At 37.1% G+C, this 26099-nt stretch overlaps 1 protein-coding gene across 1 annotated transcript in view; it reads left to right on the plus strand.

The window, feature by feature from the left end:
* Positions 1 to 5395: 5395 nt before the first annotated feature.
* Positions 5396 to 26099, plus strand: part of LOC117328054 (PHD finger protein 24-like) — a 52971-nt gene continuing 32267 nt past the window's right edge. The window contains exon 1 of the mRNA XM_033885385.1: positions 5396 to 6993. Coding sequence (XP_033741276.1) covers positions 6643 to 6993 — 351 coding nt within the window. The 5' untranslated portion in view covers positions 5396 to 6642. The remainder of the gene's footprint in view (positions 6994 to 26099) is intronic.

Below are 26099 nucleotides of genomic sequence, written 5' to 3' on the forward strand. Positions count from 1 at the left end.
AGTATTGATTCTGGTGTCTATATTGTCAATAGCCGTTTTTGATGTCCGTATTGTCGATGGTCGTCATTCTGGTGTCCGTGTTGTCGATGGTCGTCATTCTGGACACCTTTATGACGACCATTGACAATATTATACAGACACAAGTATGACGACCATTGACAATACGGGCACCAGAATGACGACCATTGACAATACGGACACTAGGATGACGACCATTGACAATACGGACACAAGAATGACGACCATTGAAAATACGGACACTAGGATGACGACCATTGACAATACGGACACAAGAATAACGACCATTGACAATACGGACACAAGAATGACGACCATTGACAATACGGACACCAGGATGACGATCATTGAAAATAAGGACACAAGAATGACGACCATTGAAAATACGGACACAAGAATAGCGACCATTGACAATACGGACACCAGGATGACGACCATTGACAATACAGACACAAGAATGACGACCATTGACAATACGGACACAAGAATAGCGACCATTGACAATACGGACACAAGAATAACGACCATTGACAATACGGACACAAGAATGACGACCATTGACAATACGGACACAAGAATGACGACCATTGACAATACGGACACCAGGATGACGACCATTGACAATACAGACACAAGAATGACGAACATCGACATGACAGGACTAATGATAAACTAGTTTTATCTCGCATGTGGACTAATGATACCATAAATCGTAATATGAAGATAAAGGATTTAAAGATTGTAACACCCAGAAAACGATAGCAAGAATTATAAATGCTGCCAGAGGTAACCTATACAAACAAGTAATTGATCAGTTTTTCATTCAATATCATTTTTACTGAAACCCATTGATTATACGTTTCTATTAACAATCTATAGCCAGTTGTCTTCTCACGATCAGTTAAAATTGTAAACTGTACAGTTCACGGAATAATTTGAAGGAACGGAATGATCCCGGAAAATCTATCTATTTAAGAAAAGAAAACACATTGTGGCTTAAACTAAATACAAAATACTTTCATTTCATACCTTTCAATTGATATGTTTTTCATGTAAAGAAAATGATGTTTCAGTGAAAATGAATTATTACGTATACTTTTGTTAATCCATCTGTCTGTCTGTTTGCATAATAAAATTATCATTTTTTATTTGTTATTAAACTTACTATGAAGTGGTACACTGTAGATTGATTTAACCTTTCTAAACTTTAAGTTTAACTTAAGTTAAGGTATGTTATATAAACATGTATATGTTACTGTTAGGTCTATGAAGTATGTTATAAAAACTATGTTACTATATATACGGATGTTCTGTATGCCTGTCACGAGATATTACTCTCATATAGATATGTAATTGTTATTATTGTGATATGTATGCGTTGTATCCATGTTTACATATGGGCCGTAATGCCTTCGGAATAAAAACTTGAACTGAATTGATTCAAGTTTACTATAATGGAATGACACTGTTCGCTGTGTCCGTGATTGTGTTTATAAATTATAACATATGGTATACTGACGGGCCAGTGGTCTAAAGTTAAAAACAAACTTACCATGGAATTATGTATCAGTGTTACACTGTATAAGCATTTATTGCTGAGGAATGCATATCTATATTCTAGAGGAAGTTTTGATGATAGTTAGTGTTGATTTCTATATCGTCACGTGACTTCCATACCTATGAATAGTTCATGGCAACTTAAATGACTTTTATCACTGCCATATGAACATCTTTGCTTAATAGTAAATATGTATATCAACGAGTAAGATAACTACCACTTATTGAAGAATTCTGTCTCTAAAGATAACTTACCTTCCAATGTTTTCGAGAACAACCCTCTTATAAACATATATACATTGTATGTATCAACCCATATACCCCGCACTAACCCTATACTGTCAACCCATGGATACTAGACCTTCAATCTCCCGTCAACCCATATACCCCGCACTAAACCTATCCTGTCAACCCATGGATACTAGACCTTCAATCTCCCGTCAACCCATATACCCCGCACTAAACCTATCCTGTCAACCCATGGATACTAGACTTTCAATCTCCCGTCAACCCATATACCCCGTACTAAACCTATCCTGTCAACCCATGGATACTAGACCTTCAATCTCCCGTCAACCCATATACCCCGTACTAAACCTATCCTGTCAACCCATGGATACTAGACCTTCAATCTCCCGTCAACCCATATACCCCGTACTAAACCTATCCTGTCAACCCATGGATACGAGACCTTCAATCTCCCGTCAACCCATATACCCCGCACCAAACCTATCCTGTCAACCCATGGACACTAGACCTTCAATCTCCCGTCAACCCATATACCCCGTACTAAACCTATCCTGTCAACCCATGGATACTAGACCTTCAATCTCCCTTCAACCCATATACCCCGCACTAACCCTATCCTGTCAACCCATGGATACTAGACCTTTTAATCTCCCGTCCCAGATACCCCGCACTAAACCTATCCTGTCAACCCATGGGTACTAGACCTTCAATCTCCCGTCAACCCATATACCCCGTACTAAACCTATCCTGTCAACCCATGGAGACTAGACCTTCAATCTCCCTTCAACCCATATACCCCGCACTAACCCTATCCTGTCAACCCATGGATACTAGACTTTTAATCTCCCGTCAGCACTAAACCTATCCTGTCAACCCATGGGTACTAGACCTTCAATCTCCCGTCAACCCATATACCCCGTACTAAACCTATCCTGTCAACCCATGGATACTAGACCTTCAATCTCCCGTCAACCCATATGCCCCGCACTAACCCTATACTGTCAACCCATGGATACTAGACTTTCAATCTCCTATCAACCCATATACCATGCAGTAACCCTATATTGTCAACCCATAGATACTAGACTTTCAATTTCCCGTCAGCAATAAACCTATCCTGTCAACCCATGGATACTAGACTTTCAATCTCCTATCAACACGTATACACCGCACTTACCCTATACTGTCAACCCATGACTACTAGACTTTCAATCTCCTATCAACCCATATACCCTGCACTTACCCTATCCTTTCAACCCGTAGATACTAGACTTTCAATCTCCTATCAACCTATATGACCTGCACTAACCATATTATATCAAACCATGGATACTAGACTTTCAATCTCCCGTCAACCCATATACCCTGCACTAAACCTATCCTGTCAACCCATGGAGACTAGACCTTCAATCTCCCGTCAACCCATATACCCTGTACTAACCATATCCTGTCAACCCATGGATACACATTGTACTAGACCTTCAATCTCCCGTCAACCCATATACCCCGCACTAACCCTATCCTGACCTATAGTACCAGACAAAGAATCTTCCGTCAACATCACCAAGCGATGTATTCGTTAGTGTTACTATAGTACCACCGACACTTGTAAGAAGAAGTACTTTGTACATGACCTTCCGCTGTTCTGTCGTGTTGACTAACCTTCTGTTGTTATTTAGCGATACTACATTTGATACTAGGCCAACCCTGTCAAATACCGGAGTGTTTCAAAGCCGATTATGGAAAGTTCAACCGTCTTATCTTTGGGAAATGCATTCATTTCGTGTGTGACAAAACTATGATAAAATGTACTCAACAATGCTATCATCGATATAAAGTGTTTACGTTTATCATAGAATTCCTCGGTGGCCGGCGGACATCGATTGGAAATATTTAGACTAACAGTGGCATAGTTCATCAATGATATTGGTCAGCTTGATGTCTGTCTACCTTTTTGTATGTTCGCAGTCGTCGAGGAATGAAAATTCAGTCTCCATTCACACAGCTAATGCTATGCAATAACAAACGGGTACTAAACAAAGGAAGCTATTTGGTAGATAAGTATTACGCTAACACTAAATCTTTGTATACATGTACAGTCAACGTTGTCATTCAAGATGTTTGTCGCTACATTGATGATAACGTTTGGGGTCTATCAATATCATAATCAAAAGCTTAAATAGCGGTAACTGTTAGACGATATCCAGATGTCTTAAGCGCTAACAGTTGGATATTATTGAGATTCTTAGACGCTAATGACATAGTGATATTTAGATATCTAGCGCTAACTATGAGTATTGTTGATATTTTGAGGCGCTACAATGTGTATTGTTTAGATTCCTTGGCGCTTACAATGAATGTTATCAGATTCCTTGGCGCTTACAATGAATGTTATCCAGATTCCTTGGCGCTTACAATGAATGTTATTCAGATTCCTTGTCGCTTACAATGAATGTTATTCAGATTCCTTGGCGCTTACAATGAATGTTATTCAGATTCCTTGGCGCTTACAATGAATGTTATTCAGATTCCTTGACGCTTACAACGAATACTATTCAGATTCCTTGGCGCTTACGATGAATGTTATCCAGATTCCTTGGCGCTTACAATGAATGTTATCCAGATTCCTTGGCGCTTACATTGAATGTTATTCAGATTCCTTGGCGCTTACAATGAATGTTATTCAGATTCCTTGGCGCTTACAATGAATGTTATTTAGATTCCTTGGCGCTTACGATGAATGCTATTCAGATTCCTTGGCGCTTACAACGAATGCTATTCAGATTCCTTGGCGCTTACGATGAATGTTATTCAGATTCCTTGGCGCTTACAATGAATGTTATCCAGATTCCTTGGCGCTTACAATGAATGTTATTCAGATTCCTTGGCGCTTACAATGAATGTTATTCAGATTCCTTGGCGCTTACAATGAATGTTATTCAGATTCCTTGGCGCTTACAATGAATGTTATTCAGATTCCTTGGCGCTTACAATGAATGTTATTCAGATTCCTTGGCGCTTACAATGAATGTTATTCAGATTCCTTGGCGCTTACAATGAATGTTATTCAGATTCCTTGGCGCTTACAATGAATGTTATCAGATTCCTTGGCGCTTACAATGAATGTTATTCAGATTCCTTGGCGCTTACAATGAATGTTATTCAGATTCCTTGGCGCTTACAATGAATGTTATTCAGATTCCTTGGCGCTTACAATGAATGTTATCCAGATTCCTTGGCGCTTACAATGAATGTTATTCAGATTCCTTGGCGCTTACAATGAATGTTATTCAGATTCCTTGGCGCTAACAGTTTGGCGCTATTCGGATTAACGGTTACATATATCTGGTGTTCGATGCGACCGATTAATCTATGCTCACTCTATATTTTGTTCATGTTTTGCCTTCATTTTATCAATTTTAAGTTAGAATCACCACGTTGTTAATATTTCGGTCTTCAGTTTAGTCATCGACACATAACTATCAATTAAACATAAGGTCAACTCTATTTATTTCCGTATCTTGTATTGCTGTATACGTATTACTTGATATCGTACATTTATAAACTTAGGTCAGTATTTTTGAGCCCGTTACATCGGTGATGATTTTCCTATTTCGTCATTTTGTTGAGGTATAAAACCTGGACTAGTGATCAACATATTTGATATCACTGACGCGAGAACGTACAGCAGTGGTCGTGTGCCTTTAAATTAGAAGTATATACTGTTGTTGTTCTGGTATAGTGAGATTTCAGCCCTTTAGATTCCTTACTTGGGTGTATTAGTGGAGAGTGTCACTCATCGATCTCTACACTCATAGTAGGGCGTGTGTTGTTGACGGGAAATTACACCAATAAATTGAACACGTATCTTGCTGCTACCGCCAAATGTTCACGATCCCATCTCTGGGTGCTCCAACGTATTGGTACCACAGGGATTAAACCCGAGAGAGCGCCTATAGTCAGGGAGATCCATCGATAGTCAACACAAGAAAACCCGAGAGAGCGCCTTGTCAGGGAGATCCATCGATAGACAACACAAGATACTCAACAATCACAACCAGTGTAGGAAGCGTGTGTGACAACGACACCTCGAAATGTTGTAACACGGATTTACCAGCCCAGGGATATTTAAATCAAAATTAGCAACGTGTGTGTATTTGTTCTGCTAGAGGAAGCAAGGCAGAAGAATTGACATTATATCGTAGGAAACGAGCACGTGTGTTAATATACCCCTAGCTACTACAGACACAGCTCAACGTATGGTGTCAGTGACATGATTTATATTGGAGAGAACATATACGGTACATATATTGTATATTTATATCCCTAATGCGGGGATACGGCTGCACTTGTTCCAGGAAACAAACGGATAAGGGCCCAGCATTCAGTGTTGAGCCTCGCTTTCCGAATCGTGACTCGAGTCCTGCAGCTGTCGTAGCTCTGTGATAGGACCACGGGCACCACCGGCGTCTTTTCTTCCTCTTTAGCGAAACGGAAAAGTCAACTTGACATGTCGCGCTACACATACATATATGTTCTCGGTATGTGTGTCACTTTTAATGTTTATCTACACAGCCCGGAAGATTTGAACATTTAAAAAAACGTAATGATATTGAATTTCAGTAAGCCGATTCGATGAATAATACTGAAGCGGATATTTTTGGAAGAGGAAACACTGGCTATACCAGCTGTGTACATCAATTGACGTTTTACCGTTACAGAGTATGGTGAAGCGTTATCCGGTTATGGTGATTTTCTGGTGAATGTTCGTAGTGGATTTATTTAAGCTGTATAGATAACTAAAAAAATAGGTATAGCATGGGTGCCGGAGCCTCTAAAAGCACCACTCGCCGTAAGGTTCAGGCTTTAGCTGCTTTCGACGAAGCAGGGAGAAGACATAGAGAGAAAAAGGGCCACGGGGGTTCGAAAAAGGGTTTGAGGAAGCGCTTGTCCCGGGTTGACGAGGTAACGGAGGATGAGCCCTCTATGGAGAGGACGTCATCCATCTCGTCCAACTGGGTACGACTAAGAGAGAGGAGTTTACCCAGCATTGACCTTCAACCGAAGACTACTCTCAAACTTAGCGACTTCAACAAAGTTGTGAGGCAGAAAACACTCGACCCAGACGACGAGAAACCCATGGACATACCGTATGGAATGAAAGAAAAGGTAACGATTTTATCATACATTTACCACAACCCGGATATACTTCTAGAAATTATCGTGGGCTATAGAGAAACATCTTCCTTGACATGTAATATTATAACATTATTTGCTAGGAGACAAATTTTCGTCTTCTTTTCCCACGAAATACGCTAATCCATCTTACAAAATGTACAACTTGTATATAGAAGCATCGTAAAACAACTTTTATTTGACATTTTATGGGGTTTATAAACACGTCTTTCGCAATGTAAAACAGTATCTCAGTATATGTGTCATAGTTATAAAATCTTGAGGTTTTAGTTTATACTTTTGATCCGGAGTAGATCTGGAGTAAAAGCTACATTTCAGTACTCTGTGTATAGAGTAAAGCCTTTAAAGATGTATCACTGTACGTTCAAACACACACACACACACACACATACACATACACACACACATACACTTGTATTGTTTACGAATTCCCGGAACACGTGTTCCGTTATGTCGAGGTGGTAGGTACAGCAACAACTGGTATTGTTGTATGACGACACACACTCTCTAACGGAATGCTCGAAATCAGTCTGTTACTCTCGATGATCTTGTAACTGGTGTGAAGACGGGAACAAAACTGAAATATATTTTCAGGTCAATTCAAGTTACAAATGTAATTAACACCATACTAATCACATGTGTAATTTGATGTCTAAACAGGAACAACCTAGATATACCATTTTATCACATCTGTTTACTTAAATTTAATAGTTCGTTCCATGCACTTGCATTACCTACGAGATCACCACATAGATATTTTTAAAGCTAACATATTAACTGGTCTTTTTTTTTGGTAAAATAAAACAAGAAATCGAAAATTATGCATTGTTATTATAAAAGAGTAAGGATACTTCACACAGTTGATGTTGTCGCATGCATATGTACATGTGACAGCTCGGGAGGAGGGTGAACGATGCATGGAATTATTCAAATTAATAATCCAGCTGATTACATTATCATTTTGAGAATCTAGTTAGAAAACATTCAAGCTGAATCTTGGTCATAATTTTATGTGTATGTATTACATGTTGAAATGATGTAACACTTATATGCTAAATGGAACGTGATCCATGACCTTCTTGATCACGAGCGATTTCAAGTACCACAACCCAAATACGTCAACCATTACACACATATTTATTACGAATCCTTCCAACATTCTACTTATAAATACCGAGAAGTGGCCCTGATAGTCACAGAATGTGGAAATTGTTTTGAACGTTTCACGTAATCAGGGCAGTGTGTAATCTTTAGAATCAATATGGACACGGTATAGGAGAACCTAAGGAGGATACAGTATGTAGCCATTGTGTTTACTCTCTATAGAACGTTATTCTGCCCGACTAGATATGCTTTACAATTATAATCAGTCCTCAGCTTTGAGACACAGATTAAGAGAAATATAATCGATAAGAGAGCCTACTGTTAACTCACGGTGCCAAACGTTGTGTTGGGAGAATTTACACGAGTTTCATGTTAATACATAAGCCGATGTATTTCCATGTAACCCTATCACATACTATCATAAACTACTAGGGTTACACTGTTTATTAACATTGGAAACCAGGTCATCGTCATGTCGTGTACAATATTATTTCTTTATTAAGAATAATCTTCGCAAAGCGTGGAAGTGATTTCTGTGGGCTTTTATAACGTTGGGATATTGCTTCTTCAGCCACGTGCAATTAAAGACTAAAAATTCCTGTGTGATTTTCAAAATAATTCATCCAGTAACAGAAATATCGCGTGTTTGTCTTCGATGACTCTATGTCTTTACAGACAAAAGTTTATAACATTATGACCCTCATCAGTCTCTTGTTTACTTTAAGGAATACATATATACAGGTTTTCAAGAAAAGGAGAAATGGTATTTTCAATAATCAAGTGATTAAGCCAATCACCTTTGAACAACTGGGCCCAGATTGTCAAAGTTGGCCTCAAACACAACGAAGACATCACGGATGCCAAGTTCGTTTTCCGACAGGGACTCGGTACTATAGATTTTTGCACTTAATCCGATTATTAAAAAACTGTTTTACATATGTAATAAGAAAAGTGATATTGTTGTTTTGTGGATTATGGAATAGTCTTTAACTCTTTAGGGAGGCAAATGTTGTGATAAAAATATCTGAACTGGGTATCCTAGGGAAGATACAGAAAACTCTGATATCTAGGTACACTCAGATTAAGTCAAATATCTTATATGGTAATCATTCTGGTTTCCCAAACTGTAAACAACGCAAAAATGTATTCTTCAAAGTAGTCTTGAGTACTTGTTCAATCGATGCGAATAAAAACCTTATTGTAATAACTAGGTTACCAGTGTAAAAGGGAAAAAGGGATTTTTTAATGTATGGGGACGTATATTGTAATCAGATCATTATTGATTGTTTTTCCCGGAGGTGTAAAAACGTTCGAACACGTCAGCAACTCTCTCTAATAGAGGTATAGAGGTATAAACAACTGTCTCTAAAGATGTATACAACAACTGTCTCTAATAGAGGTATAAACAACTGTCTCTAATAGATGTATACAACAACTGTCTCTAATAGAAGTATTGAACAACTGTCTCTAATAGAGGTATAAAGCAACTGTCTCTAATAGAGGTATAAACAACTGTCTCTAATAGAGGTATTAAACAACTGTCTCTAATAGAGGTATTAAACAACTGTCTCTAATAGAGGTATTAAACAACTGTCTCTAATAGAGGTATAAAACAACTGTCTCTAATAGAGGTATTAAACAACTGTCTCTAATAGAGGTATTAAACAACTGTCTCTAATAGAGGTATAAAACAACTGTCTCTAATAGAGGTATAAAACAACTGTCTAATAGAGGTATTAAACAACTGTCTCTAATAGAGGTATTAAACAACTGTCTCTAATAGAGGTATAAACAACTGTCTCTAATAGATGTATAAAACAACTGTCTCTAATAGAGGTATAAAACAACTGTCTCTAATAGAGATATTAAACAGCTGTCTCTAATAGAGGTATTAAACAACTGTCTCTAATAGAGGTATATAACAACTGTCTCTAATAGAGGTATAAACAACTGTCTCTAATAGAGGTATAAACAACTGTCTCTAATAGAAGTATAAAACAACTGTCTAATAGAGGTATAAACAACTGTCTCTAATAAAGGTATTAAACAACTGTCTAATAGAGGTATTAAACAACTGTCTCTAATAGAGGTATAAACAACTGTCTCTAATAGAGGTATAAAACAACTGTCTCTAATAGAGGTATACACAACTGTCTCTAATAGAGGTATAAACAACTGTCTCTAATAGAGGTATAAAACAACTCTCTCTAATAGAGGTATAAAACAACTGTCTAATAGAGGTATAAAACAACTGTCTCTAATAGAGGTATAAAACAACTATCTCTAATAGAGGTATAAAACAACTGTCTGTAATAGAGGTATTAAACAACTTTCTACCACAATACCATGTGTTATTCAACTCTCAGACCATCAGTTAATCATTACAGCTGTTGATTAACAATCTGTTTATACCACACGTGGTATAAACTCTGTACGCATTTTGATTGGCTAACACGGTGAACTTTGACCCAAGCTGCAATTGTTATTGACGTCATCAATAATCTAATGACGTCACATCACCGGGTCCCGGACGTCACCGGTACACTTTATTTGCATACGCGAAATTATACTTGGCCACGTTTCCCTTTGATTCAAGCCGTCTCTAATAGAGGTATTAAACAACTGTCTCTAATAGAGGTATATAACAACTGTCTCTAATAGAGGTATAAAACAACTGTCTAATAGAGGTATTAAACAACTGTCTCTAATAGAGGTATTAAACAACTGTCTCTAATAGAGGTATTAAACAACTGTCTCTAATAGAGGTATTAAACAACTGTCTCTAATAGAAGTATAAAACAACTGTCTCTAATAGAGGTATTAAACAACTGTCTCTAATAGAGGTATTAAACAACTGTCTCTAATAGAGGTATAAAACAACTGTCTCTTATAGAGATATTAAACAGCTGTCTCTAATAGAGGTATTAAACAACTGTCTCTAATAGGGGTATAAAACAACTGTCTCTAATACAGGTATAAACAACTGTCTCTAATAGAGGTATAAAACAACTGTCTCTAATAGAGGTATAAAACAACTGTCTCTAATAGAGATATTAAACAACTGTCTCTAATACAGGTATAAACAACTGTCTCTAATAGAGGTATAAAACAACTGTCTCTAATAGAGGTATAAAACAGCTGTCTCTAATAGAGGTATAAACAACTGTCTCTAATAGAGGTATAAACAACTGTCTCTAATAGAAGTATAAAACAACTGTCTAATAGAGGTATAAAACAACTGTCTCTAATAGAGTATTGAACAACTGTCTAATAGAGGTATAAAACAACTGTCTCTAATAGAGGTATAAACAACTGTCTCTAATAGAGGTATAAACAACTGTCTCTAATAGAGGTATAAAACAACTGTCTCTAATAGAGGTATTAAACAACTGTCTAATAGAGGTATTAAACAACTGTCTCTAATAGAGGTATAAAACAACTGTCTCTAATAGAGTATTAAACAACTGTCTCTAATATAAAAAGGGATATATACTCACGCTTTACGATGTCTTTAACGTCTTGGAATTAAGTGAGATTTTCAAAACAATACTTCAATGTATAATTGGGATGTCCTATGTGATTTTTATCGTTGACTATGTGCCTTTAAAGACGAGGGCGATTTTCAAAATAAATTGCCGAATATCGATATCCTTTGGTATTGGAACAATACGTGGTGATTACGTTTGATATCGCATATACATTAGTATCGTACTAACGGCATCGATTTCATATAGTTATATAACGATACTTGATGTACTTAGTATATCTACTAGACAACCACAGGATTTGTTACATTCCCCTAACTCTTAAAACATAGTGGTTACACGCTAGGTCAGTTACAAGGGTTTTAATGATTAAATGGTGATTACAAACTAGGTCAGTTACAAGGGTCTTAATGATTAAATGGTGATTACAAACTAGGTCAGTTACAAGGGTTTTAGTGATTCAATGGTGATTATAAACTAGGTCAGTTAGTAGGGTTATAGTGATTCAATGGTGATTACAAACTAGGTCAGTTACAAGAGTTTTAATGATTAAATGGTGATTACAAACTAGGTCAGTTACATGGGTTTAAATGATTAAATGGTGATTACAAACTAGGTCAGTTAGTAGGGTTTTAAGGATTAAATGGTGATTATAAACTAGGTCAGTTACAAGAGTTTTAATTATTAAATGGTGATTACAAACTAGGTCAGTTACAAGGGTTTTAATTGTTAAATGGTGATAACAAACTAGGTCAGTTAGTAGGGTTTTAAGGATTAAATGGTGATTATAAACTAGGTCAGTTACAAGGGTTTTAATTATTAAATGGTGATTACAAACTAGGTCAGTTACATGGGTTTTAAGGATTAAATGGTGATTACAAACTAGGTCAGTTACAAGGGATTTGAGTGATTCAATGGTAATCACAAACTAGGTCAGTTACATGGGTTTGAATTATTTAATGGTGATTACAAACTAGGTCAGTTACAAGGGTTTTGAGTGATTCAATGGTAATTACAAACTAGGTCAGTTACAGGGGTTTTAATTATTTAATGGTGATTACAAACTAGGTCAGTTACATGGGTTTTGAGTGATTCAATGGTAATTACAAACTAGGTCAGTTACAAGGGTTTTAATTATTAAATGGTGATTACAAACTAGGTCAGTTACATGGGTTTTAAGGATTAAATGGTGATTACAAACTAGGTCAGTTACAAGGGATTTGAGTGATTCAATGGTAATCACAAACTAGGTCAGTTACATGGGTTTGAATTATTTAATGGTGATTACAAACTAGGTCAGTTACAAGGGTTTTGAGTGATTCAATGGTAATTACAAACTAGGTCAGTTACAGGGGTTTTAATTATTTAATGGTGATTACAAACTAGGTCAGTTACATGGGTTTTGAGTGATTCAATGGTAATTACAAACTAGGTCAGTTACAAGGGTTTTAATGATTCAATGGTAATTACAAACTAGGTCAGTTACAAGAGTTTTAGTGATTCAATGGTGATTATAAACTAGGTCAGTTAGTTACATGGGTTTTGAGTGATTCAATGGTAATTACAAACTAGGTCAGTTACAAGGGTTTTAGTGATTCAATGGTGATTATAAACTAGGTAAGTTGCAAGTTTTAATGATTCAATGGTGATTATAAACTAGGTCAGTTACAATGGTTTCATGACGAGGATGCCCGGTATATGCCCTTTAATCAGCAAGTTGCCACACAGTATAGTACATGTAATATAAAAAATCATAAATATATTATTGTAAATTAGATATGTCTAAATATGTAACCCTGGATAAATAAAAGAAGCAATATATAATGACTAGGTCAGGTACTGGGGTAGTACATGTACCGACGACTACTGTATATGTACTACGTCTACATTAATACATGTTACATGTATACTAGACTATTGCTGTGTGCTTTAACCTATCCATGTAAAAATATCGTGTTCTCGTTTTATGTTCGTGGGATGGTTTGTCCGCTTTGATATTATAGCTAGTTTACGACTCTAGGAAATTCTTCTGGAAGTTTTTATTATTCCAGAAATGTCAAACATACATCTAATCTGATATATAGCGTGTCTAGGTTAAATAATGGCGTTGGGTCATCTGTCTTCTTCGGCGTTCTTCGATAGAACAATGAATATCATATCGTTTTGTTTTTACATCCTTATAATTCAAAAGAAAAAAAAAGTGGTTTAACAATCGCTGGTCCATGCCTAGCCCCAGTTTCCTCTGACTCTGCCGCCACACATGTACAGTCTCACAAAAAGATGCCTACAACAGATATCTGTTTGTCAAAATGTCCAATTTTGGTGTCAAGGACAGAGGACACTCGGGCTAATCTATACCAAGAAGGAGAGCGTCATTATTTACGCGTTCATTTCTACCATTTCTACCATTTCTACCATTACTACCATTACTACCATTACTACCATTTCTACCATTACTACCATTACTACCATAACTATCATAACTACCATTACTACCATTACTATCATTTCTACCATTACTACCATTACTACCATTTCTACCATAACTACCATTTCTACCATTACTACCATTACTACCATTACTACCATTTCTACCATTACTACCATTACTACCATAACTACCATTACTACCATTTCTACCATAACTACCATAACTACCATTACTACCATAACTACCATTACTACCATTACTACCATTTCTACCATAACTGCAAATTCTACCATTTCTACCATTACTACCATTTCTACCATAACTACCATTTCTACCATTTCTACCATTACTACCATTTCTACCATTTCTACCATTACAACCATTACTACCATAACTACCATTTCTACCATAACTACCATTACTACCATTTCTACCATTTCTACCATTACAACCATTACTACCATAACTACCATTTCTACCATAACTACCATTTCTACCATTTCTACCATTACTACCATTACTACCATTTCTACCATTACTACCATAACTACCATTACTACCATTACTACCATTACTACCATAACTACCATTTCTACCATTACTACCATAACTACCATTACTACCATTTCTACCATTACTACATGTACCATTTCTACCATTACTACCATTACTACCATTACTACCATTTCTACCATTTCTACCATAACTACCATTTCTACCATTTCTACCATTACTACCATTACTACCATAACTACCATTACTACCATTTCTACCATAACTACCATTACTACCATTACTACCATTACTACCATAACTACAATTACTACCATAACTACCATTTCTACCATAACTACATGTACCATTTCTACCATTACTACCATAACTACCTATTACTACCAATACTATCATTACTACCATTTCTACCATAACTATCATTCCCCATTAAACGTTTCGTGTATAATTTGTCTGACAGGGGCAATTATTATTACTATTTATTTATTTTTGACAGGATAAAATAGTTTATGAATATTTAAAAGGGGTATGTTATATATAATTTCAATTTATCAGCTCGAGAAAGTGAAATATAATTTTCGAGGGTTGATAAATCACCGTATCCACCCAAAAACAGGTCGATAACTGCTTTATTATATGATAAACTTTTCAGTATATTTGACAGGGGATGGAACAGTTTATTTATATAAATAGTTGACAGTGGATATAACTATTTTTTAACATTTGATAGGGGATAAAACTTTGTAGTATATTTGACTGGGGATAGAACAGTTTATTTATATTGGCTATATTTTTTGTGATCGTATTCTGGCAATTGATCCTTGTAGCTTGTGTACAAACTGTCAAACAATATCCTTTGATATGAATGATATCATCTAATCCTGCGATTCTCAATCATTGACAGTGTTCAAAGAAAACCATGACAAATATATAATACCAGCAATGATAATTGAGAATGATTTCAAGCTTTACAAAGTTACCTTTATAGTTTAAGAGGTTTAAAACCCACACTGTCAATTTGAATGCAAAGATTTTTAAATGTTGTTTACAACTATATTATGTTCGCAAATTATACTCTCCCATTATAATGTTAAAAAAAAATCAGTGGACCTTTGTTTCGAAAAACATCCACAGGCCCTGGTAGAATACAACACGATGATATCGGAACCCCGGGATTAACTCATGTAGTCAAGTTGGTGGACTAATCTATAATACATATCCTGAGGACATTCAGCGTGCACGCAACATACTTATATATAACAACACATTTTATAAACCAAATGATATCAGCTTTATACTTAATACGACATATAGCATGCAACACTGAGGAACATTCGCATTTTTAACATATTTGTGTTATCCTTTATTTGATATTTTCCCTAAGCAGTTCACTTTAAAATGTTGAAATTGTTTTAAAATCATTATCTTTAGTTGTATCTTTTTAATAAGTTCAGTGACATGCAAAATATTATATGAACAAAACATTATTCAAAGTATCGAAAGATTAGCTGTGCCAGTGATAAATATTGTGAAACGCCATTCCAAACTCGACAGCGAGTAGGTATAATGTTTACCTAGGAATATGGTTTTGTTATATATGTTATTGAAAGAACTATGCGTTAATGGAAATACGAACAAGCCTGAAGCTCCAATAAAATTCCTTATGTCTTACAAACCTTACATGATGATTTTTGGTTGTAGTTGACCCTACAGAATGACTTTGGGTTGTAGTTGACCCTACATAATGACTCTGGGTTGTAGATGATCCTACAGAATGACTTTGGGTTGTAGTTGACCCTACAGAATGACTTTGGGTTGTAGTTGACCCTACAGAATGACTTTGGGTTGTAATTCACCCTACAGAATGACTTTGGGTTGTAGATTGACCCCACAGAATGACTTTGGGTTGTAGATGATCCTACAGAATGACTTTGGGTTGAAGTTGACCCTACAGAATGACTTTGGGTTGTAATTGACCCTACAGAATGACCTTGGGTTGTAGTTGACTCTACAGAATGACTTTGGGTTGTAATTGGCCCTACAGAATGACTCTGGGTTGCATTTGACCCCACAGAATGACTTTGGGTTGTAATTGACCCTACAGAATGACATTGGGTTGTAATTGACCCCACAGAATGACTTTGGGTTGAAGTTGACCCTACAGAATGACTTTGGGTTGTAATTGACCCTAAAGAATGACTTTGGGTTGTAATTGACCCTACAGAATGACTTTGGGTTGTAGTTGACCCTACAGAATGACTTTGGGTTGAAGTTGACCCTACAGAATGACTTTGGGTTGTAGTTGACCCCACAGAATGACTTTGGGTTGTAGTTGACCCTACAGAATGACTTTGGGTTGTAGTTGACCCTACAGAATGACTTTGGGTTGTAGTTGACCCCACAGAATGACTTTGGGTTGAAGTTGACCCTACAGAATGACTTTGGGTTGTAGTTGACCCCACAGAATGACTTTGGGTTGTAGTTGACCCCACAGAATGACTTTGGGTTGTAGTTGACTCTACAGAATGACTTTGGGTTGTAATTCACCCTACAGAATGACTTTGGGTTGTAGTTGACCCCACAGAATGACTTTGGGTTGTAGTTGACCCTACATAATGACTTTGGGTTGTAATTGACCCTAAAGAATGACCTTTGGTTGTAGTTGACTCTACAGAATGACTTTGGGTTGTAGTTGACCCTACAGAATGACTTTGGGTTGTAATTGACCCCACAGAATGACTTTGGGTTGTAGTTGACCCTACAGAATGACTTTGGGTTGTAATTGACCCCACAGAATGACTTTGGGTTGTAGTTGACTCTACAGAATGACTTTGGGTTGTAGTTGACCCTACATAATGACTTTGGGTTGTAATTGACCCCACAGAATGACTTTGGGTTGTAGTTGACCCCACAGAATGACTTTGGGTTGTAGTTGACTCTACAGAATGACTTTGGGTTGTAGTTGACCCTACAGAATGACTTTGGGTTGTAGTTGATACCTAGATTTTCATGACGATTTATCAAAGTGTGTACGCGACTTTTTAAGAAGGTTGGACACGAAATCCTACAGAGCCGTAAGATCAAGGTACTATTGATTGAAGGACACAATCTTTGTATCAAATATATAACGTCGATTAGGCACTATTGATGTAAGGTATCACCTTATCTTACATTCCGTGTAAATACTGTAGCTCGCGGAACGATCCCCAAACGAGTATTACTGTCATTTAAATAGAGGTCTCCTGTACACTGAAAATCGTGTATTGACGCAGGTAAACGGGGAGCACACCTTTATATTTAACAAATAAGTTATGGTTCACTTGGGGTAAATACGTCTTTTATCAAAACGATTTCTAGTAGACTTAATACAACTTTTATTATTATTTGTTTGTAACGTTGTACACATATCAAAAAGATCTAGTCGGTATTACAGGTGATACCTAGTCGGTATTACAGGTGATACCTTAAATTTAAATTGTAGTGTTGTTATACACTTGTTCTATTGGAATGTTGCTCTGAGGTTAAATTTGTTATGAAATATTTCTGAATCCAAATTTTGGTTTTGGGGTTTTAGACACATTGTTCGTCCTTTCATTGTCACGTATGACATCATACACTGAACCATCACGGAGGACCTAGAGTATCAGTCTCCAACGAACACCTGAAGTGTTGTTAACGCTGGAGTCATTCGTAATCCCATTTTGACGGAGGAATTTGGATTATATAATGTCATGGTATTGTGAAAATCTTTTTTCAATCGGAACAAATGTCTTGAATGGTGTTCTTTCTGCTGTATTGTGAAACCTATAGTTTATCCCTGTTAGTGTGACATCTACACATCAGCTGACTACCCCACATGTCACTGATTACTGGTTATAATTGGTATATGTTGCCCCCTGCCTAATATCATATTAACAAAATAGCGTTGCGGTAAACTTAACGGTGTAGCCACTAAAACGTCTCAAGGACTATCATGTTTATTTCTGTGATTTTAAGAAAAGAAACCTTCGATTAGTGTAGTATTTCGTTATTTTTTCTATACTGCTAATTTCAAAGTGATCATTCAATCTTAATTTGGCATTTAACTTTCAAAAAATTGCCTTTGATTGATCAACATGGGCATATTTTGAAGTATCACTTTGGATAAGTAATACTTATCTATTCAAAAGACACCTGCAACGAAATCAATATCATTCGAACCAAATATGCAAATTAAAAAATTGTTAAGACGTTTTTGTTAAATTGGAAACTTGTTAAACCTGTTAACAATATACAAAATATTACATACTATATTCAGATTCCAATGAACAGACATCTTGCTTTTCTCAACAACTGTTGAAAATTTACGTGGCACACACTCGTATATTGTATGGGTTTCCCTATTCATTTGTAAATCTCAAGGGAGAACAGTTTACATTTCGAGCGTATATTTTTATGACGATAGGTTTGCATGAAGACGAAAGAACATGGATTGGGTCGTTTGAGACATGTCAGAAAAATCAGCTGTTTGCAAGATCACATCATATCTAAGTAAAGTATACTTACCCTGTCTCAAGATCACGTGATATCTAAGTAAAGCATGCTTACCCTGTCTCAAGATCACGTGATATCTAAGTAAAGCATGCTTACCCTGTCTCAAGATCACGTGATATCTGAATAAAGTATACCTACCCTGTCTCAAGATCACGTGATATCTGAATAAAGTATACCTACCCTGTCTCAAGATCACGTGATATCTGAATAAAGTATACCTACCTTGTCTCAAGATCACGTGATATCTAAGTAAAGTATACCTACCCTGTCTCAAGATCACGCCATATCTAAGTAAAGTATGCCTACCCTTTCTCAATAAAGTAAATCTCTAATTTGTATTACTGTTCTGGAATAACGTTCCATATGCGTTCATTTAGAAATGATTACACAGTACATGGTTATGTGTTGATTTACATATGACGACGGGAGGTGAACCTTTCTGGTAGTGCGTGGTATTCATACTAACCACCTAATTACATAATTTGCTAGAAGCGATAACTTTCTTTTAGTTGAGCGTTCGCCCCTGTGAGGAAGGCTTTTTGTTCTGTCCCCTGGCTTTTAGTTGAGCGTTCGCCCCTGTGAGGAAGGCTTTTTGTTCTGTCCCCTGGTCTTTAGTTGAGCGTTCGTCCTTGTTAGGAAGGCTTTTGGTTCTGTCCCCTGGCCTTTAATTGGGCATTCACCCCTGTGAGGTCGTCTTTTGGTACAGTCCCCTGGCCGAGTCATACCAGACAGAGTATCTGAAATGGTTGTTGCTACTCCTGCTTAACGCTCAACAGTTTGGAATAGGGATACCTGGTTTGATCATTGTCAGCTTAATGTGGGCGTTTAATGTCCTGCTGGACGTCTTCGGTAGTATGCTACAGTGAGATAGCACTATAAAGTCGGCATCAGTTCCGAACATACCGCGGCCTGCGAATGCCCCTCGCACGCAGGGGAGGCCGTCCTTAAATGGCCCTTGCTGTTCCAAACCGTGGGAGGACTACATGTTTAGAACCTCTCGAAGCGAATCTCTTATCTGCCAAATTTGGAGTTGGTAATCACTGTATTTCACGTGACGTTTTGCAAGTATTCGCGTAAGTTGAGAATTAAAGAATAAAAGTTTTTTCTCCGTACGAAACACAGCATTCTGTGTTTTTACAGCCATTGGGTCGTATTTCTGGCCATATAATTGTGTGCATAGTACAGTACTGCAGTGCATTGTTTGATGTATAAACTTTGATAGAACAAGATGATACCAAAACATCTATAAAATTTTATTTTAGAATAGTTATGAAACAAATTTGATCAACTTGAATTAGTCCCTTTGGTTGGGTCATACGAAAACCTACAGGAGGGAAACCAAGATGCATCTGTATAAGGTATTCACTTCATGACTTTTCCTAGTGCTAAACACTTCGACACAATCTTTTATTTTTTAGTCTCTGTGATCCATTACAGGTACTTTACATCTTGTCCGCCTATTATAATTGATAGAAGTGGAGTCACCACTCCGTGCATTACGATGTTCCTGTCTTGTTTTCTTCATTTCTGTTCATGGAACTTGAATGCTTGTATTCCACAAAAGTGTACATATGTGTAAATGTGTACATATGTGTAAATGTGTATAAATGTGTAAGTGTGTACATATGTGGAAATGTGTACATTTGTGTAAATGTGTACATATGTGTAAAAGTGTACATATGTGTAAATGTGTACATGTGTGTAAAAGTGTACATGTGTACATATGTGTAAATGTGTACATATGTGTAAAAGTGTACATGTGTGTAAAAGTGTACATATGTGTAAATTATCAACTGTGAGTTTGTACCAGCACTCGAGTATTGGGCAGCACTTCGATCGTGAGCCTCACACAAACTCACATGGACAAGATTGCGGGAAAATTCTTCTCGCTAGTGAGCCTCGCACAAACTCACATTGACTAGATGGCGGGAAAATTCTCCTCCCTAGTGAGCCTCACACAACTCACATGGACGAGATGACGCGAAAGTGCTCCTCACTAGCGAGTCGTTACACGGCCCTGTCAGGACGAGATGATATGAAATTGCTTCTCACTAGTAAGCCCTGCACAAACTCATCAAGACGAGATGACACGGAAGTGTCGCCTGCTATCTAAATCACATTTCATATAAAACACATGGTTTTATAATGTGTCTGTTCTCTATCATAACGTGTATATAAACCTCATCTGTTTGTTGTGTTTAGACGTAAAGCACATGTAAATAACAAACACATAATTTATCACTACTAGAGGGCAATTTGTCATTATTAAAATGAATTAGAATAAAATCTCAATAAGAATGAATGTAAAGATAGGACTGGGAAAGCTCAAACCCAGGAGGGGGAAATACAGGTTCTAAAGTTATCAACTAAAAACATTAAAATACGCTTTTAGGAATGACAAATATATATCTATTGTATAGTATATATCTATTGTATAGTATATAGTTTTTAACTATAACTATGATATAGTGTATAGCTATGATATGATATATAACTACGATATCATATATACCTATAATGTAGTATATAACTATGATATATTATATAACTATGATACAATATATAACTATTATATAATATGTAACTATGATATAGTATATAACTATGATACAGTACATTCGTCGGGCAGAAAGGCGATGAAAATGAACACATTTCCTATTAAACATTGCCATATTTCCATATGAAATGAGTTCAGAAGGATTGTTTTACTCTACCAATACCATCTATCGACTATCCCGTCTATTTCCATATGTCAAAATTAAAAATGTACACTTTCTCGCACACACCATCTTAATATAGCCAGTAACAATTGAAGCTATTGACTACGAAATCAAAGATATTTCAGAGTTCGCCTCATAATACCAACATTAATACGACCCCTGGAGAGATATGTAGCTTTCATATAGATACAGAAGTGTTATCTGCTAACTTCAATTTATTGTGATTGACTAAAGCGTCTTCAGGGATCGATCTATTTTCTGCCACTAGAAACATCAATTTTGTTCAATCCAGACCGATCTGTCTCGGGGATCAGAAGATCAATCTCCTTGGCTAAATATATCCATTTAAGACGTATTTGGTGTAGGTTTAAAAGAGAACATATAAAATAGATATTGTCCGATTTACCAAAAATGGAAATTGACAGCTGTACAAACGTACATACATAACACCATGCCCGAGTCATCTCGGAGACGAATGGCCAGCTACCTGATAAATTAGATGTCTGTGGGGCCAGCTATATATATCTACTGGCTAGCCTATGTATGTGGGGCCAGCTATGTATAGCTACTGGCTAGCCTATGTATATGGGGCCAGCTATATATAGCTACTGGCTAGCCTATGTATGTGGGGCCAGCTATATATAGCTACTGGCTAGCCTATGTATGTGGGGCCAGCTATATATAGCTACTGGCTAGGCTATGTATATGGGGCCAGCTATATATAGCTACTGGCTAGGCTATGTATGTGGGTCCAGCTATATATAGCTACTAGCTAGTCTATGTATGTGGGGCAATCTATATATAGCTACTGGCTAGCCTATGTATGTGGGGCCAGCTATATATAGCTACTAGCTAGTCTATGTATGTGGGGCCAGATATATATAGCTACTAGCTAGGCTATGTATATGGGGCCAGCTATATATAGCTACTGACTAGCCTATGTATATGGGGCCAGCTATATATAGCTACTAGCTAGGCTATGTATGTGGGTCCAGTTATATATAGCTACTAGCTAGTCTATGTATGTGGGGCCAGCTATATATAGCTACTAGCTAGTCTATGTATGTGGGGCAATCTATATATAGCTACTGGCTAGCCTATGTATGTGGGGCCAGCTATATATAGCTACTAGCTAGTCTATGTATGTGGGGCCAGATATATATAGCTACTAGCTAGGCTATGTATATGGGGCCAGCTATATATAGCTACTGACTAGCCTATGTATATGGGGCCAGCTATATATAGCTACTAGCTAGGCTATGTATGTGGGTCCAGTTATATATAGCTACTAGCTAATCTATGTATGTGGGGCCAGCTATATATAGCTACTAGCTAGTCTATGTATGTGGGGCCAGCTATATATAGCTACTGGCTAGCCTATGTATGTGGGGCCAGCTATATATAGCTACTGGCTAGCCTATGTATGTGGGGCCAGATATATATAGCTACTAGCTAGGCTATGTATGTGGGGCCAGCTATATATAGCTACTAGCTAGTCTCTGTATGTGGGCCAGCTATATATAGCTACTAGCCAGCCTATGTATGTGGGGCCAGCTATATATAGCTACTAGCTAGGCTATGTATGTGGGTCCAGTTATATATAGCTACTAGCTAGTCTATGTATGTGGGGCCAGCTATATATAGCTACTAGCTAGTCTATGTATGTGGGGCCAGCTATATATAGCTACTGGCTAGCCTATGTATGTGGGGCCAGATATATATAGCTACTAGCTAGGCTATGTATGTGGGGCCAGCTATATATAGCTACTAGCCAGTCTATGTATGTCGGGCCAGCTATATATAGCTACTAGCCAGCCTATGTATGTGGGGCCAGCTATATATAGCTACTAGCTAGTCTATGTATGTGGGGTCAGCTATATATAGCTACTAGCTAGCCTATATATGTGGGGCAAGCTATATATAGCTACTAGCTAAGCTATGTGTGTGGGGCCAGCTATATATAGCTACTAGCTAGTCTATGTATGTGGGGCAAGCTATATATAGCTACTAGCTAGTCTATGTATGTGGGGCCAGCTATATATAGCTACTAGACAGATCGTAATTTGTCTGTGGGACCAGCTATATATAGCTACCAGATAGATCGTTAGTTGTCTGTGGGACTAGCTATATACCTACTAGACAGATCGTAATTTGTCTGTGGGGCCAGCTGTATATAGCTACTATATAGATCGGCAGTTGTCTGTGGGGCCAGCTGTGTATAGCTACTAGACAGATCATAATTTGTGTGTGGGGCCAGCTATATATAGCTTGCAGATAGATCGTTAGTTGTCTGTGGGGCTAGCTATATACATGTACCTACTAGAAAGATCGTAATTTGTTTGTGGGGCCAGCTATATATTGCTACTATATAAATCGGCAGTTGTCTGTGGGGTTAGCTACATATAGCTACTAGACAGATCTTAATTTGTCTGTGGGGCCAGCTATATATAGCTACTATATATAGATCATTTGTTGTCTGTGGGGCTAGCTATATATAGCTACTAGATAGATCGTAATTTGTCTGTGGGGCCAGCTATATATAGCTAATAGACAGATCGTACTTTGTCTGTGGGGCCAGCTATATACAGCTAATAGACAGATCGTACTTTGTCTGTGGGGCCAGCTATATATAGCTACTAGACAGATCGTAAGTTGTCTATGGGGCCAGCTATATACAGCTAATAGACAGATCGTACTTTGTCTGTGGGGCCAGCTATATATAGCTACTATATAGATCGGCAGTTGTCTCTGGGGCCAGCTATATATAGCTTCTAGACAGATCGTAATTTGTCTGTGGGGCCAGCTATATATAGCTACTAGACAAATCATAATATGTCTGTGGTGGCAACTATATATTTAACTACCAGACAGATCGTAATTTGTCTGTGGGGTTAGCTATATATAGCTACTAGATAGATCGTAATTTGTCTGTGGGACCAGCTGTATATAGCTACTAGACACATCGTACTTTGTCTGTGGGGCCAGCTATATATAGCTACTATATAGATCGGCAGTTGTCTCTGGGGCCAGCTATATATAGCTACTAGACAGATCGTAATTTGTCTGTGGGGGCAGGCTACTGAACGTAAGTACTGTCGAATGCTATTGAGTATCGACGACTCGTAACTATTCCCTTTGCAAGACAGAGAACAGAGAACATATACAGCTACTGTGAAACCCGGTCAGAAGCGATCACGGCATTGTAAGTCTGTCTGATATAAATTAAGAATACATCCGACGATTAAACTGCAGTCACATATGATCGTGTTCTCCTATAAAACCATTTAACTGTATTCTCACATGATCGTGTTCTATAAGAATATATCGGACCATTCAACTGTAGTCACACAGAGTCGTGTTCTATAAGAACACACCGAACCATTTAACTGTAGTATCACAGAGTCGTGTTCTATAAGAACACACCGAACAATTTAACTGTAGTCACACAGAGTCGTGTTCTATAAGAACACACCGAACAATTTAACTGTAGTCACACAGGGTCGTGTTCTATAAGAACACACCGAACCATTTAACTGTAGTCACACAGGGTCGTGTTCTTTATATATATAAGAACACACCGAACAATTTAACTGTAGTCACACAGGGTCGCGTTCGACTATAAGAACATACCGGACTATGGAACTGTAGTCACACAGGGTCGTGTTCTATAAGAACACACCGAACCATTTAACTGTAGTCACACAGGGTCGTGTTCTCCTTGTATATTTTTCGAGTTGATTTTCAGTATTCACATTCCAGTCACCATTTACGTGAATAAATCCCCCATAAATATGGTTTCAGTATAAACTTGTCAGTTCTTTTCAGCTTAATCCATAGCTTCAATATCTTAAGTATTCTAACAACATATAAGTTTCATCTTTCTAGCTCATAATAAACATAATTATTACACACACCCTAGGAATTTAAGAAAAATAACAAGAATTGGTATGAACCCTTTCAGGCATTTTGTAAAAACTTCAAATTTCCAAATTGTAACAAAGCATACATTTAGAATTGTAGTATCTGGTTTTTGAGATAGATACATTAGTTTAGCTGCTCAGAACTGATTTACGATGTGATGTCAATGACATATGCGTGTATAAAACAAACAATATTAGATTAAAAATGCGGAGAAGAACAGTAAGCATCGACTGTTATAGTATATCGAGATACGATGTTTCTGTATTCTCTATAGTATCGTCATTGTCTGTTGACAATGGTTGTATGTTATCTCGAGTAAAAGTGATATAGATCCAGACAGCAAGGTGACAACATTTGTGTTCACAATCGCAG

This window comes from Pecten maximus, chromosome 5 (genome assembly GCF_902652985.1).
Source record: "Pecten maximus chromosome 5, xPecMax1.1, whole genome shotgun sequence".
In the NCBI taxonomy this organism is placed as follows: domain Eukaryota; kingdom Metazoa; phylum Mollusca; class Bivalvia; order Pectinida; family Pectinidae; genus Pecten; species Pecten maximus.